Source organism: Leucopleurus acutus (genome assembly GCF_964270905.1).
Source record: "Leucopleurus acutus genome assembly, chromosome: 3".
NCBI classification, from domain to species: domain Eukaryota; kingdom Metazoa; phylum Chordata; class Mammalia; order Artiodactyla; family Delphinidae; genus Leucopleurus; species Leucopleurus acutus.
This window is the reverse complement of record NC_139145.1, coordinates 158,120,500-158,135,128: the sequence shown is the minus strand read 5'-3', so window position 1 is coordinate 158,135,128 and position 14,629 is coordinate 158,120,500. Positions and strand designations below refer to the sequence as shown.

Sequence of the window (14,629 nt, the reverse complement as noted above, 5' to 3'; positions counted from 1 at the left end):
TTTAGAGAGAGAGGGAGAGCCAGAATGAATAATAAGTAAATAATACTTTTCAGTTAGTGGTAAGATTTATGAGGAAAATAGTGTAATGGGACATAAGATAAATAAGCAAATGGTAGCATCCCAAGTGGTAATAAGTGCTATGGAAAAATCCAAAACTTGGAAGACAGATGTGTATTGTGTGTGTCAGGGGTAGATGGGGAAGAATGCGTGTGTGTTTATGTGAGAGGGAGCTATGGGAGGGTCTGGTATATCCCGTCATCACTGAGGAAGAAATTCAACTCAATGTCACACATACAAAAAATGTCAAGCAGTTATCTGATGGATAAAAGTTGTCACATTATCAGATGAGAATGCCCCTATCATAAAGGGGAACCAGTGAAATGTGGCCATTTTTAAAATGTAGATTTTAGTTTTGACAAATTTTAACAGTATTTCAGTTCTAAAATTTTAAAAGCTTAAAAGAACAATAGAATTACCAGACAAAAAGTGTCTGTCAAGTAAAAATATTAAAATGAAGAAACATATAATTAATATACCTTACCTCTAAAAAATTTTTTACAGAACTGTTTACTAGAAATGAATTTAATTTTTCTGTGGGCAAGTTATCAACTCTAGGTTTTTGTGCAGAACTGCAAATTTTTGATAATTTTAATGAATTAACTTAAGAATCATGGCATCGTTTCTAAGCCATATTTCAGTGACAATAATTTTTGCAACAAATTCAGTAACTAAGATAAAACAAAATAAAAAAGAATTGGAAGAACAACTAGTGCTTTTATTTGAGGGCTTGTGGTGATATTTTCCCTAAGAAAGAAAAGATTTCATCAACTGTTACTAATGCCTAAGCAAGATATACGTTTTATAGGCACATGCAGTGTAAGTCATGGCCATCGGGGGAGGGGGAATTCTTTTTAACTTCTTGAATGTCCACTCTCACATTTTACCTCTAATATATATTTGTTCTTCACAACAGTTGAAAGTATATGCTTTTCAAATATGTTCTATAATTTACTGCAAGTTGTGTAGTCTTGAAAAATTTACTTTTCTCCAATGAGCTTCATATTTCTCATTTATATAATCAGTAAAGCAATATTTTTCTAAATACTTTAAAAACTTGTTGAACTCTGCATGGTATGTGAATACTAAGAAAAGTATTGCATCTGAAATTAAAACAATAAACCAACATGATTTTTTTAAAAGAAATTTAAATACCCTGTATATTTTAAGCATTTCCTTTATCATGGCGACACAGATATAGATATGGCAAAGTGTCTTTAGGGGCTTAAACTATAGTAGAAAGAAGCAGATGCATTTAGAATATGAGTACCTTTAAGTCTCATAGGTGCTTGGACAGAAATGGTAACATTTGGGGAAGAAAGTAAGGAGGGATCAACTTTCCCTGAGGGACTCAAGGAATTCTTTGTTGAGGGACATGAGTGACAGCCATGTTAAAGAACAGGAAAAAATTAATAGAAATGCTCATGTAGGGTGGTGCCTTCTATGCAGAAGGAAGAATAGCACAGCATCCTCCGTAGAAATTGCAATGAGTTTGGTGTGGTTGGAATGTAGTAGGTGAATGTGTGTGTGAGTGTGTGTCTGTGTGTGTGTGTGTGTGTGTGTGTGTATGAAGAAGATGATAATAGAAAATATACTATTTGCTCTTTATCTTACTAATGATAGGAGTCAGAAACAGATTAGGAGTGCGAGTAAAATAAACAGATGTAGGTTTCAACCATTCACTCATAAAGGAAATGGATGAACATAAGGTGTGTGGCTCAGAAAATATCCATTGAAGTGGTGGAAAAGAGTAACAAGGATTGTTGTAGGTCAACCCATGAAGAGGAGAAAGGGAAATTTTAATCCAAGTTCAGAAGGAATCAGTGATCAGGCTTCCCGTCCTATTCGGAAAGGGGAGTTCATGGTAATGGAAGCAGCATAAGAATAAGCCTAGATTTCTGCTTTAAGGAACTGGAGAGGAAGTAGGGCCTTATCCAGGAAGGAGAAAATGTGAACAGGCACGCTTTGGTTGGGAGAAGACAAGGAATTCAGCTTTGGACATTTTGAGTGTGAAAAGACTAACACACACAAGTTAGAAATGTCTACAAGGCAGTAAACAATGTTCATTGGTTATGTCAACTTGGGGGCTAGTTGAGAGTTGATGAGACTAGGGAAGTGAGATGTTTAAAAAGAAGATGAAGATAAGTATTTACAAAAACAGGAGCATAATATTTACAGAAACAAACACCACGTATTTTTCTTTGAAATTTTCATGTTTGTATGACAAAAACAGGAATATTTTAAACAATAAATTGAGGTGTATGCTTGGTTATATAAAACAAGGTATTCCTAATTTTCTTTATTTTTTCTAAGAGTTATTCAAAAATTAACCACATGATGGTGCTATGCTACCAAATCATTTGATGTGAATTCACTCCCCTGCTATTTGAGATGTCAAAAAGAAAATGAGTTTTAGTGACTAATGGGACATAAATAAAATTGTCCAATGAGACCAGTTGAGAGTTTAGCCTATTTATTTAAAATTCTGGTGAAGAATAAAATATTTTATCTCTTCTGTTTTTAAGGAAAAAGAAAATAATTCACCTTGGATTCACTGTGATCACAGTTATGGTTATTTGAAATGAAATAATATTGCCAAGTAACAGCAAAATAGTAAGGATTTTTTAATTCCAAAAAAGTTTTACTTATTTTAAAATAAATAGGAAATCACTTTACCATTCTTATTTTAAACAGATATCATTACTTGTTAGTTCCAGATAGATATTTTGTAGAAATAGCACAGAACTGGCTTAGAAATTATTCAAGACATTAAAATTGTTCTTTTGTACAATTTAAGTATTCATCCCACTATTTAATTGCCTAAATTTCTTAATCAGTAACAAGAAAACCACAGTGTGCCTATAAATAAACATGTATTTTCCGTTCTTGAATGTTTTTAACTCATGTAACTTTATATTTATATCCAATAAGTATATATTTTTTCTCACTTATCCAGTAGGAAATAAAAACTACTGACTAAAAATGTATTTCATTTAACTTTTCATGTAAGAATGAAATTGCTGAATTTAAAATACCTTGCTCTCTTAGTTTAAATGTAACCTATCACCTAATTTTTAGATGTGACAAAAAAAATTTTTAAGTTATATTACCCTAATTTTGTTATTGTTTCTATTGTTATAATACTTAACAACATATAGGGCACTTTTTATTTGTTCATTCTTTCCTCAGTGCAATAGGACGTAAGTATAAAGTAAGAATAGTTTGTTTCTTTAAAAAAAAAAAAAACAGTATCTTGTGCCTTGTAGAGATATATAAAGTTGCATAATGTTATTCTGAATTCAAAGTGACACAGTGAGATGGCATTCTGTCACAGTGCTCATAAACTGGATCCAAGTTGAGGTTTAAAAGAAATAAAATAAAAATGCTTTTTTTTCATTCTTCTCAGCTCATACAAGCATGACCATCATTTTTATACATGTACACCCTCCCTCCATGCAGAAAGAAGAGAGAGGGGGGAAATGGTAAAGGGAAAGTAAATGAAAAATTTGGAAATAAAACTATAATGAGAATATGTGCTTCAGAGAATATTAAGCATTTTCATTTATTTTTTAAGTGAGCTTAAAAAAGAAAAATGCTCCGAAAACAAAGAATATCATTATATTCAAAAACAGATACATATTCAAATGTAGAGTATATATTTTTAGACTTTATAGATGCATGTAATATACTTAAAAACATAATTTCTGTATGAATTTGGTTTTACATCAAAACTCTTCATTGCAATTCTATGCTGAGATATTGCAGGGAGAAGTTTCCAAAGAGTAATTTTAAGATCATTATGGAACAAATACTGCTGTTGATATTTACATACATATTTATGATTTTACATCTACTTCTTCTGGGACTCTGAATAAGTTCAAGATTAAGTTTTCTGAGAACTCTCTGAACACACACATAAATAGCCCTATAATACAGTGTTCGTTCAAAAAATATCTAAAGAACTGTAGGCCAACAGGAACATGAAAAGATGCTCAACATCACTAATCATCAGAGAAATGTTAATCAAAACCACAATGAGGGCTTCCCTGGTGGCGCAGTGGTTGAGAATCTGCCTGCTAATGCAGGGGACACGGGTTTGAGCACTGGTCTGGGAGGATCCCACGTGCCCATGCCGCGGAGCAACTAGGCCCGTGAGCCACAACTACTGAGCCTGCGCGTCTGGGGCCTGTGCTCCGCAAAAAGAGAGGCCACAATAGTGAGAGGCCCGCGCACCGCAATGAAGAGTGGCCCCCGCTTGCCACAACTAGAGAAAGCGCTCGCACAGAAACGAAGACCCAACACAGCAAAAATAAATAAATTAATAAATTCCTACCCCCAACATCTTCTAAAAAAAAAAGAAAAACACACACAATGAGACATCACCTCATATATGCTACACTGGCTATTATCAAAAAGACAAAAAATGAGTGTTGGAGAGGATGTGAGGAAAAAGAAATCTTTGTGCACTGTTGGCGGAAGTATAAATTGGTGTAGCTATTATGAAAAACAGTATGGAGGTTCCTCAGAAAGTTAAAAATAGAACTGCTGTATGATCCAGCAATTTCATTTCTGGATATTTATCCAAAGAAAACAAAAAAAAACACTAACTTAAAAAGACATATGCAACCCCATGTTCATTGCAGCATTATTTACAATAGCCAAGATATGGAAGCAACCCAAATGTCCATTGAGGGATGAATGGATAAAGAAAATGTGGTATATACAATCATCCTTTGGTATCCATGGGAGATTGGCTCCAGGACCCCTGCAGATACCAAAATCCAAGCATCCTCAAATTCCTTATATAAATGGAAGTGGTATTTGCATATAACCTATGCACAGCCTTCCATATATTTTAAATATTCTCTAGATTACTTGTAATACCTAATACAAGTAAATGCTATGTAAATAGTTGCCAGTGTGCAGCAACTTCAAGTTGTGCCTTTTGGAACTTTCTGAAAAATTTTTTCCCCAATATTTTCCATCCACAGTTGATTGAATCCTTGGATGTGGAACCTAGAGATATAGAGATACAGAATAAAATCTTGCCACTTGCAACAACATGGATTGACCTTGAAGGCATTATGCAAAGTGAAATAAGTCAGACAGGGAAAGACAAATTTCATATGATTTCATTTATATATGAAATCTAAAACAAAAGACAAAAACATAAAAGAAAAATAACAAGAAAAAAAAAGGCTTATAGATTACAAAGAATAGATTGGTTGTTGCCAGAAGTGGGGGTTGGGTGGGGGGTGAAATGAGTGAAGAGAGTCAACAGGTACAAACTTACAGTTATAAAGTAAATAAGTCACGGGGATGTAAGATACTATATGGGGACTACAGGTTAATAATACTGTGTTGCATATCTGAATGTTGCAAAAAGAGTAAATCTTAGAAATTCTCATCACAAGAAAATATTTGTAACTATGTGTGGTGATGGATGTTAACTAGATTTATTGTGGTGATCTTTTGCAATATATAAAATTTTGAATTATGTTGCACCTGAAACTAATATAATTTTGTGTGTCAATTATACCTCAATAAAAAGTACAGAATTTACATTATTTAAATTAATTTTGAGTTTTTCGTGGGCTTTATTGAACAGAATATTTCCTCATTGTTTTAGTTTTAGAAAAATATACTGCCATAGTTATTCAAGTCATATATCTATATATGTATGTGAGCACGTGAGCGTGCACACACATACACACACACACACACATTTACTCAAAATAATACATACACCAGATATGTAGATAGGTAGGTAGGTAGATAGATAAGCAGATAATTTCAAAATTTTGTTACAAAAATGTTCCCCTGAGTTATTTTTTACAGATTTATAAATGTAGTCTGTAGGTTGCAATTTTCTTTTCCAACAGAATAAGAGGTTAGCTGGTATGGATTGCCTCTGGTGTCTCCTTATTTAGAGAGTAAAACAAATTAGAATGCTAAAAACAAATCTATTCAAATGTTTGACATAATTTACCGGATGTTAAGAATATTTATAAAAATATATTTGGGCCGTTCCTTTAAAATCTAGCCAGCATCTCACCATTTCTCACAATTTTCATTGCTATAAAGATCAGGGACCATATCTCCATCATTGGTTTCCTGGATTATTTCTATAGTCTCTTAACTGGTCTATTTCTGTCCTTACTCCCTAGTCATTATTCGCCTCAGAAAAGTCAGCGTATCCTGGCTTTACCAAGGGTAATGGTAATTTAGATAGAAATTTGCCACGGTCTTCTCGTATCACGATTTAATTCAAGTCCTTTGCCTGGTCTGCAAGGATCTCCATGATGGGACATTCGTCGGCATATTTGACCTCATCTCCAGCTATGGGCCCCTCCATTCACTGTACTCAGCGCCACTGGCCTCCTTGCCCCATACACTCCCATTTCAGGGATTTTGCAATTGCTGCTCAGTCTTTCTGGAGCACACATCACTCAGATACCATATGGCTCATCTTTTGCTTCCTTCAGGTCTCTGCTGAAATTTCATCCTAACAGAGAAGTCTTTTCTGACTACCTCACTGTAGGATAGCCACTACCCTCTAAATTGCTTATTTTTACCCTGATTTGTGTTTTGCAAACTTAAATTTAACACTGACAGTGCTTTTAAATTTACTTATTGTCTAACTTCCCTGGTTGAACAGTAGCTGCTTGAGCAGAGTGAATGTGTCTGTTTCCTTCACTGCCCCCCAGAGTCCAGAATGGGTTAGGATTCAGTGGTTGTTGCATCAATGTTCAGTGAATGAATTTTAGTTATGGACCCTGAGCTTTATTTAGATAACAAATTTTATGCCAGCAAAATGGGCAATGGTTATTAATCCACTGCAGGAGGAAAAATATATGTATTTATAAACATACATATATATATATTTACCTCAAGATATACTTTCCAGACTATTTTATACATTATATGTAAATCCATTTTAATAAAGGTATGCTATAATTTCACAAATATCACTTTTAATCTACTTAAAAACTAGAAAATAAAAAAAATAAACAAAATGAATACAAAATAAATAAGACTCTTTCACTCTTTATGACATCTTCATACACTAAAAAGGCAGAAGATATATTCTTCTTGCTTTAGTGATTATGCATAATAAGTATTTACAAAAAGTTGATTTATATAACTACGTCATTACTTTCAATGAGTAATCCACTTTGACATGGTAATATAAAGTTCTATAGCTAGCACACTACTCCCTTTTCAATTGTGTTAAAAAGTAAAAAAGAATGTCATACATTTTCCCAGATTGACACTAAGACATTGATTATTTATTGGCATAGATGGTAAATAAGTGTAAATCAATACAAAATATAAAATCCTATGTGTAAATATAAAATGCATTCATTGTATCTCTGTAAATATAAATTAATATAAATATATATATTATACACAATGTAACTCTTTTGTACCTCAATTTTACTTTGTAAATATATTTAATTTCAAACTTAAGTTTTATGAATCATTGATATGAAATATTATTTCTCATATTACTAAGAGAATTTATATCTGTTTAATATGAATTAATATCTCTACACCTTTTAAGCATTGTTATATATTGAGATCATTTAAAAATAATTGTGACAAGATTTTAAGGGATTTGTTACTGAATAGAAAAAAGAAAAACAAGCAAAACCACAACAAAATAATAATGGAATAAACATTTGACACAATTTTTTTTTCTAGGTATACTCTGAAAATTTAGCATAAATGAAAAATTTTGCTGAATGGGACCATGTGATTAAATTAATTTCTAGACAAAGCACAATTTTCTTGCAATAGTAGGAATTAAAAGTTGATAAATCATCTACATGAAAACTGTTTCTTTTCAGGATTATTTTTATTACCACATATGTTGTTTCTTTGATAAAATTCAGAGTTTCTGAACAAATATGGAAACAGCAGCATGATTAATGGGACTGAATGTAAAAATACTTTTTGCAGGTTAAAATAATCACAAGTATCAAAATTAAATGTGTATGGTATACCACCTTTTGGGATAAATAGAGTGCACTTTGCTATAATAGGGAGAGGGAAAAACTGTACTAAATTAAATGAAGTTCATTTTTTTGCCTGCGCTGTATTATTGGAAATTCCTATAATTTACCTCATTGTTATAGAAATAATATACACACACCAAATACAGTCATGATTTTTCTCTTTCTCACATTTACATTCTTCTTCTTCATGACCCTACCTGACAAAAAACAAACTACATACACTGAGATAAGGATTCATTTCCAATATTTTGAATTTTGCTCTCCATCCTCTTTTATATAAAACAATTTAACATTACTCGAGGGCTTCCCACCGCATTCCACCTTTTTGTCCTCTCCCTCCTTCTTGATAATTTTTCTCTTCACTTCCCTTGTCATAGCCCCTCAAACCCAGAGCTACCCATTCTCATTTCATCCACTTGCCAGTAGCAGCGCTCACCCATATCAGAATTCTTCCAGTCTGAGGTCCAGGTTCACTAACAATGTGTGAATTAGATATTTATATTCTCAGAAAAGTAATAAAAGGGGCAAGACCAAGCCTGGTGTGCATAGAGTTTACTTCTAGATCTTATTTTTAAATTAACCTTTTCGTCTGAGTTGATAACATTAAAAAATTAAATTAAAATTAGACTCTGGTAAGAATTTTTTAAGGATTTAAGCAAATTAATAGGCCTAATTTTTTCAACACAAAATATATACCTGGTGAATCACAGAATAAAAGTGTCTCTGGGAGTGAATACTTCATAGTCACCTGGTCTTTTTTTTAATTTAAAATATTGCTCATTGAAGGAAAATTAAAATTTCTGTCATTTTCAAGTTTTAGTCTTTCTGTTCATTAATTTTTATTGGGTAATCTACTTTGAAAAACATGTCTATGTACCTTTTTCAATTTGAGGACTCCTTCTTGTGTATTCTCATCTGTGACGATGTCAAACAAATTTCCCCCATCTCCTGGAACAATACTGTATTCAATTTCTGCATTTTGTCCAAAATCAGGGTCCACAGCTCTTATTCTTCCAATAGCTGAGCCAATAGGGGAAGACTCAGGAACTTTCAGATGGAAAATGCCTGATAAGATATATATAATTTTTGTATACAGTGGAGTTAGTAAAGTACATAATAAGATTACCAGCCTTGAAAATATAGTCTACAGAAAATAAATCAACTCTAAAATATAATAGTGCAAAATTGAAAGGCAATTTGCTATCCAGTTAAAGATTATAATTAGGAGTAATAATTTTACTTTTCACTTCAATAGATTCTGTTGTAGAATTTCAATTGGTCATTATAAATAGTAGGAAGTGTTAAATTAAAATTACTGTGAAGAAATATTTTACATACTAGCACCATCTAAGTGTAACCAGTATCAAATGTGAAGGTGGGAATACTCATGAAATAAACTGATACTAATGCAAAAGAATCCAGGATACAAGACATAGATTAAAAAGATACATAGATAGATGATAGATAGATACATAGATAGATAGAAGACAGATATTTAGATATTTATAGAAAAATAAGGCTATGTGTCCTAACATACAAAAATATAAAACATATATGTAAATGAATATAATAATAGATGAACTATTTCCTCAATAAGTATAAATCATTAAACTAAAAATTACTTGTAAAATGATAAGTGTATATATATATATATTTATATCTATGTATTAAATACATGTACATATATTTAATCTACAATGGATTTAAGTATAGTATACTACAGACTAATATTCAACTTATACTTAGTAAATTTTTAGTAGATTCCCTTCCAGGTACTTTTACACACTTTTAAAGTCAGGATATAAATTTCTATCTCCCAATTTTTTAACGTTAAGGAAAAGAGAAAAGTAAAATGCTTATTGTGTACCACCAGGCGGAGCACCGACATTACTATAAATTTGATACTGAGTCAGAAAAAACCTATAAAAATCTCTATCTATATAAAATATAATAGAATCAAGAAAAATTATGGTATCTCACAAAAATGAAAATATATACATTGTTTAAAAGAGTTTACAAAATTTTGTAAAGTATAACGTGAAGAAAAAAATATGGGCTATTTTACTGATATCTCACCAATATAAATATTAATAGGTTAAACAGCAGTCTGTTTAAATCAAAAAAATGGAAAGAAAGAAAATAGGAGGAAATGCAAACGCTAAAGCACTAAACACAAATATATAAAGTTTAAATTAATATTGACACCAGTTTAAGCTTCTGTTAGTAGATTTTGGATTCTACTTTCCCATGAGTAAAGCAACCAGGGTAATTAATTTGATTTGAAATTCTAGTTACATTTATAGCAATTAAATTCGGAAGGTTTTAATATGTTTTTTGGATGCTGAAGTTCATTCAACAAGCTACATTACAGTATTACAATTGTTTCCTTTGAGATATGAGAAAAAATAATCATCCACATTTTATGGAGATTCTGCCAAATTGTCAATTCTTTATTCCCATTTATTTTTAGAGGTCTATTGTTGTTTCACAACCGGTTACAAAATTTTCCAATTTCATTAGTCCAGGAAGCACTTAAATCTTGCCATCTTCCTTTCTACCCGCTGCCCCCAAAAAGGATATCTACCTTTTGCTCCTATAATGTTAAAATCAGCCTTATTTATATCCATCCAATGGACATTACCTCAACGGGACATATAATATATTTAGTCTCAAGAGAGCTAAGTATTTACCTAAAATTGTTTGTTTCCATGTAATAGACAGAAAGTACATTTTACAGTGGTATAAAATACTTGCTTAATTAGTTAACTTAATAGTTAATTAACAGTATAACTGCCTTCAAACAAGATATGAGAAATCTCTCTAAAAGAGAAAATGTAAATGTTAAATAAATAAATAGATACCAAATAAAAATACTTCAAGTGGCAACAATGGAGTGTTATGTAGACATTATAAAATTATTTTGGTTGAAGAATTCATATTTATCTATCAAACTAGCAACTTTTCGTAGCCTATAATTATGCTTCATTAGGCTTTATTCCCTAAACACTTAAGAGAGTGGCTATCCTATAGAGCTGTCCAATGTTTGTGAACTCAAAGCAGGGTTTGAGATAGACCTAGAGTCTGTCATACACAGTGAAGTAAGTCAGAAAGAAAAAGACAAATACCGTATGCTAACACATATATATGGAATTTAAGAAAAAAAATGTCATGAAGAACCTAGGGGTAAGGCAGGAATAAAGACGCAGACCTCCTAGAGAACGGACTTGAGGTTATGGGGAGGGGGAAGGGTGAGCTGTGACGGGGCAAGAGAGAGTCATGGACATATACACACTAACAAACGTAAGGTAGATAGTGGGAAGCAGCCGCATGGCACAGGGATATCGGCTCGGTGCTTTGTGACCGCCTGGAGGGGTGGGATAGGGAGGGTGGGAGGGAGGGAGACGCAAGAGGGAAGAGATATGGGAACATGTGTATATGTATAACTGATTCACTTTGTTATAAAGCAGAAACTAACACACCATTGTAAAGTAATTATACCCCAATAAAGATGTTAAAAAAAAAAAGCAGGGTTTGAATTTGAGAAAACACGAGCAAAGAAAAAGAATAAAATTATGGGTTACATTGTATACCCATTGCCTCCAAAAAGGGTAAAGACAGATATCCAAGGGGAATTTGTCTGAGTTCAAATAGCCATGATTAGTAAGCAAGACATAATGTGGCTTTTGCAACCTAGTTTCTATAAAGCATGTGTTTCACAATAGCCATATTAAACCCTAATCCTACTGAAGCACTCCTGAGATATTAGCAAACAGAAGGATGCCTGAATTCCTGTTTAATGTGGCAAGAAAGCATGTGACACAGTTATATAAACTTGTACTAAATTTCTCAGTGACAAATTCCAAAGAAAGAGGACAAGGCATAGAACATGTGAAGTATTTTTTATTTCCTTTTTTCTTCCTTTCTTAGCACCTATGATTTACCAGAAACGTGTCTACAACCTTTGTGTCTCATTGTGTGATTGTGATATTGAAATGAAGAAACACCAAAAGCCCTGAATCTATAGGGTGATCTGTCATGGTCTAATCTAACAGTACATCAGTAAGTGTTAGGAAAGTTCTTGAATTTTTCCAAATAGAGCAGTGGAGGTCTATGTTGGAAAATAAATGCTCCTCTAACAGGATATTTAGTTAGGAAACATGACTAAAAATTACTGAAGACATAGCTGGCAGAGATTTGAGAGAGATAGGGAGCTGTCAAGTGTAGTGGATTTCAAGTTAAAAACATGGCCAAGCAGTGCATGATGGTGATGATGTTGCATCACTGGGGAAAGGGGAGGGTTGAATGGAATCTTTAGGAAAATATGGGCATCTAACGTAAAAGCTTGGAAAAGTTCTGCTTACTTTATCCAAGCTATTCGGGGGGAGCAACTTTAGGTTACGTGTTAGGTTTATGAGTTCGCTTTTCATTTGAACATTTAAAAGTAAAAATAATAGAATCAAAAAATCAAGGGAAATAATCTAGTCTGGTGTTATCACTTAGGCTTATGGTTAGTGAAGGTGAAGAGTTTAGCCAGAATTGAGACCTTTCAATGTCAGAAAAAAAATTAAACTCTGAGAGGCTAGCTAAAGGACATCAGATAATACAGACTATAGATGAAAGAATATATGCCTTTTCAAGACTATAGGCTGTGATATGACTCTTATGTTTTATAAAAGAACATTTTATGAGACTAATAACAATAAATGTGAAGACAGGCATACTTTGCAATCCTCTATCAATATAAGTTAAATAGCAGTTTTAGAAAAAGTTGTCAGCATGTAGTTTGCCTGCAAAATTCATAATTATCTAACAGCACTGGAAAACTTGTCATTAAATTGAAATATTAGTCTTGTCCTAAAAAGACGGACTTAATAGCATTCAACTAACATGCCCTACTAAAATTAAGATATAATAGAAGTAAAACAGTGTTTTCCACTTACATCTGTTTTCTATATTGAGGTTTTAGTGTACATAAAACATAGAGAGCACTGAATTTTCTGTTCTTTGCATAACAGATATACATTATAGTAAGGTGGAAGATGCATTCATTAAGACAAGCATTTCTCAGTAGAACATTGTAGTTGGCAATAAAGTCTACAGAACATGGAACAAGTCAGAGAAACTATGCATTAGTCTTGTCAGATTGTTTAGGTTCTGTCATTTTATTTCCAATGACTTGACATTTTATCATTTCTAGAAACTCAACAGCAATAAAGCTAGGGTCATTAAGATTAATTCAAAACTGAAGTAAATCTTCACCTGTGCCAAAGTTGGATCGCTTATGATGTACCATGTAATTACACTGCCATCATTTTCTGGACATCCTACTTTTGACACATATGAAACATCTTAATGGCACTACATCTACAACACACATTAAGATAGAAGACAGGTGACAAGAAATTATTCACAGAGTCAGTAAGAATATATACTTACATAGTTATCAAATATGCATACTAGGCTGAACAAAAATAACCATGTTCCCATAGAAAAGGAGAAAACTGTATGTAGTGAACTAAGGTAGAATTATAGTGATCAAATTCTCTAGCTTCTTACAGGTAATGTGCTCTGTTAATTCCAAAGGTAAAAGTATTTGTTACTTAATTATAGGCTAAGTGGTCATCCTCTAAGTAACTAATGCTACTCAAAAAATTATACTTTGATTATTAGAACTTGCACTGTGTGTGTGTGTGTGCATGTGTGCACATTCATTAATACCTAAGGACAAAGGATATATATTTCCCTTCCTTTTTCTTTGAGAAAATTTCCAAGTATTAATGAAAACACCAAAAATATATATTTACTTAACAAACTACAAATTAATATGTTACAGTTTAATCAGAAATAAAGATTATAGAACCTGAATAAATACATTAAATGAATGAATGAATTACACAATACTGTGACAACATTCAGCCATAAGAATAGAAAATAAAAAGAAGATGGAATAGTCCATTACAACTTCTCTTTTGAAATACATTTCATTTTATGCTTATAGTAATAACTAACCTAAAGTTACTGAAAAACAATACATAAGAAGTCAATGTTCAGCTGCACATAAAACGTATCTATATGTAACAAATAACTAAGTTGGAGGTAATTAGGCCTAAGTAGAAATTATTTCAAATTGATAAGAATGTTAAACATTTTTAAGAACTTGAAAGCATATACTTGAGACCACTTAAGGAGGTAATTACTTGAAATATTACATTTACATTTCAACTTTAGAAAATAGAGAGGAGAATCAAGATGGCAGAGTAGAAAGGACTTAAACTCATCTCATCATTGGGCACACCAAAATTACAACTACTTACAGAGCAACTATCTATGAGAACAACCTAAGGTCTTACAGAAAAGATTTTCTGAAACTAAAGATACAAAGAAGGGACCACGACAAGATGGGTAGAAGGGGAGGAGATGGATTATACTCAAGACCCACACCCTCAGGATGATAATTGGCAAACAGGAAGGAAGTTACAACCACAGAGTTTGAAAATGGAAACACAGCATTCCAAAACCTATGTGAAACAGCAGAAGCAGTTCTAAGTGAGAAG

General features: G+C 32.4%; 1 protein-coding gene across 5 annotated transcripts in view; it reads right to left on the bottom strand.

Moving 5' to 3' along the window:
- CDH12 (cadherin 12) overlaps positions 1-14,629 on the bottom strand; it is a 678,773-nt gene that overhangs the window by 50,749 nt on the left and 613,395 nt on the right. For all 5 annotated transcript variants that reach the window (XM_082837421.1, XM_082837422.1, XM_082837420.1 and 2 more), the window contains one exon: positions 8,953-9,140. In XM_082837421.1, the coding sequence (XP_082693547.1) occupies positions 8,953-9,140 (188 nt within the window). The remainder of the gene's footprint in view (positions 1-8,952; positions 9,141-14,629) is intronic.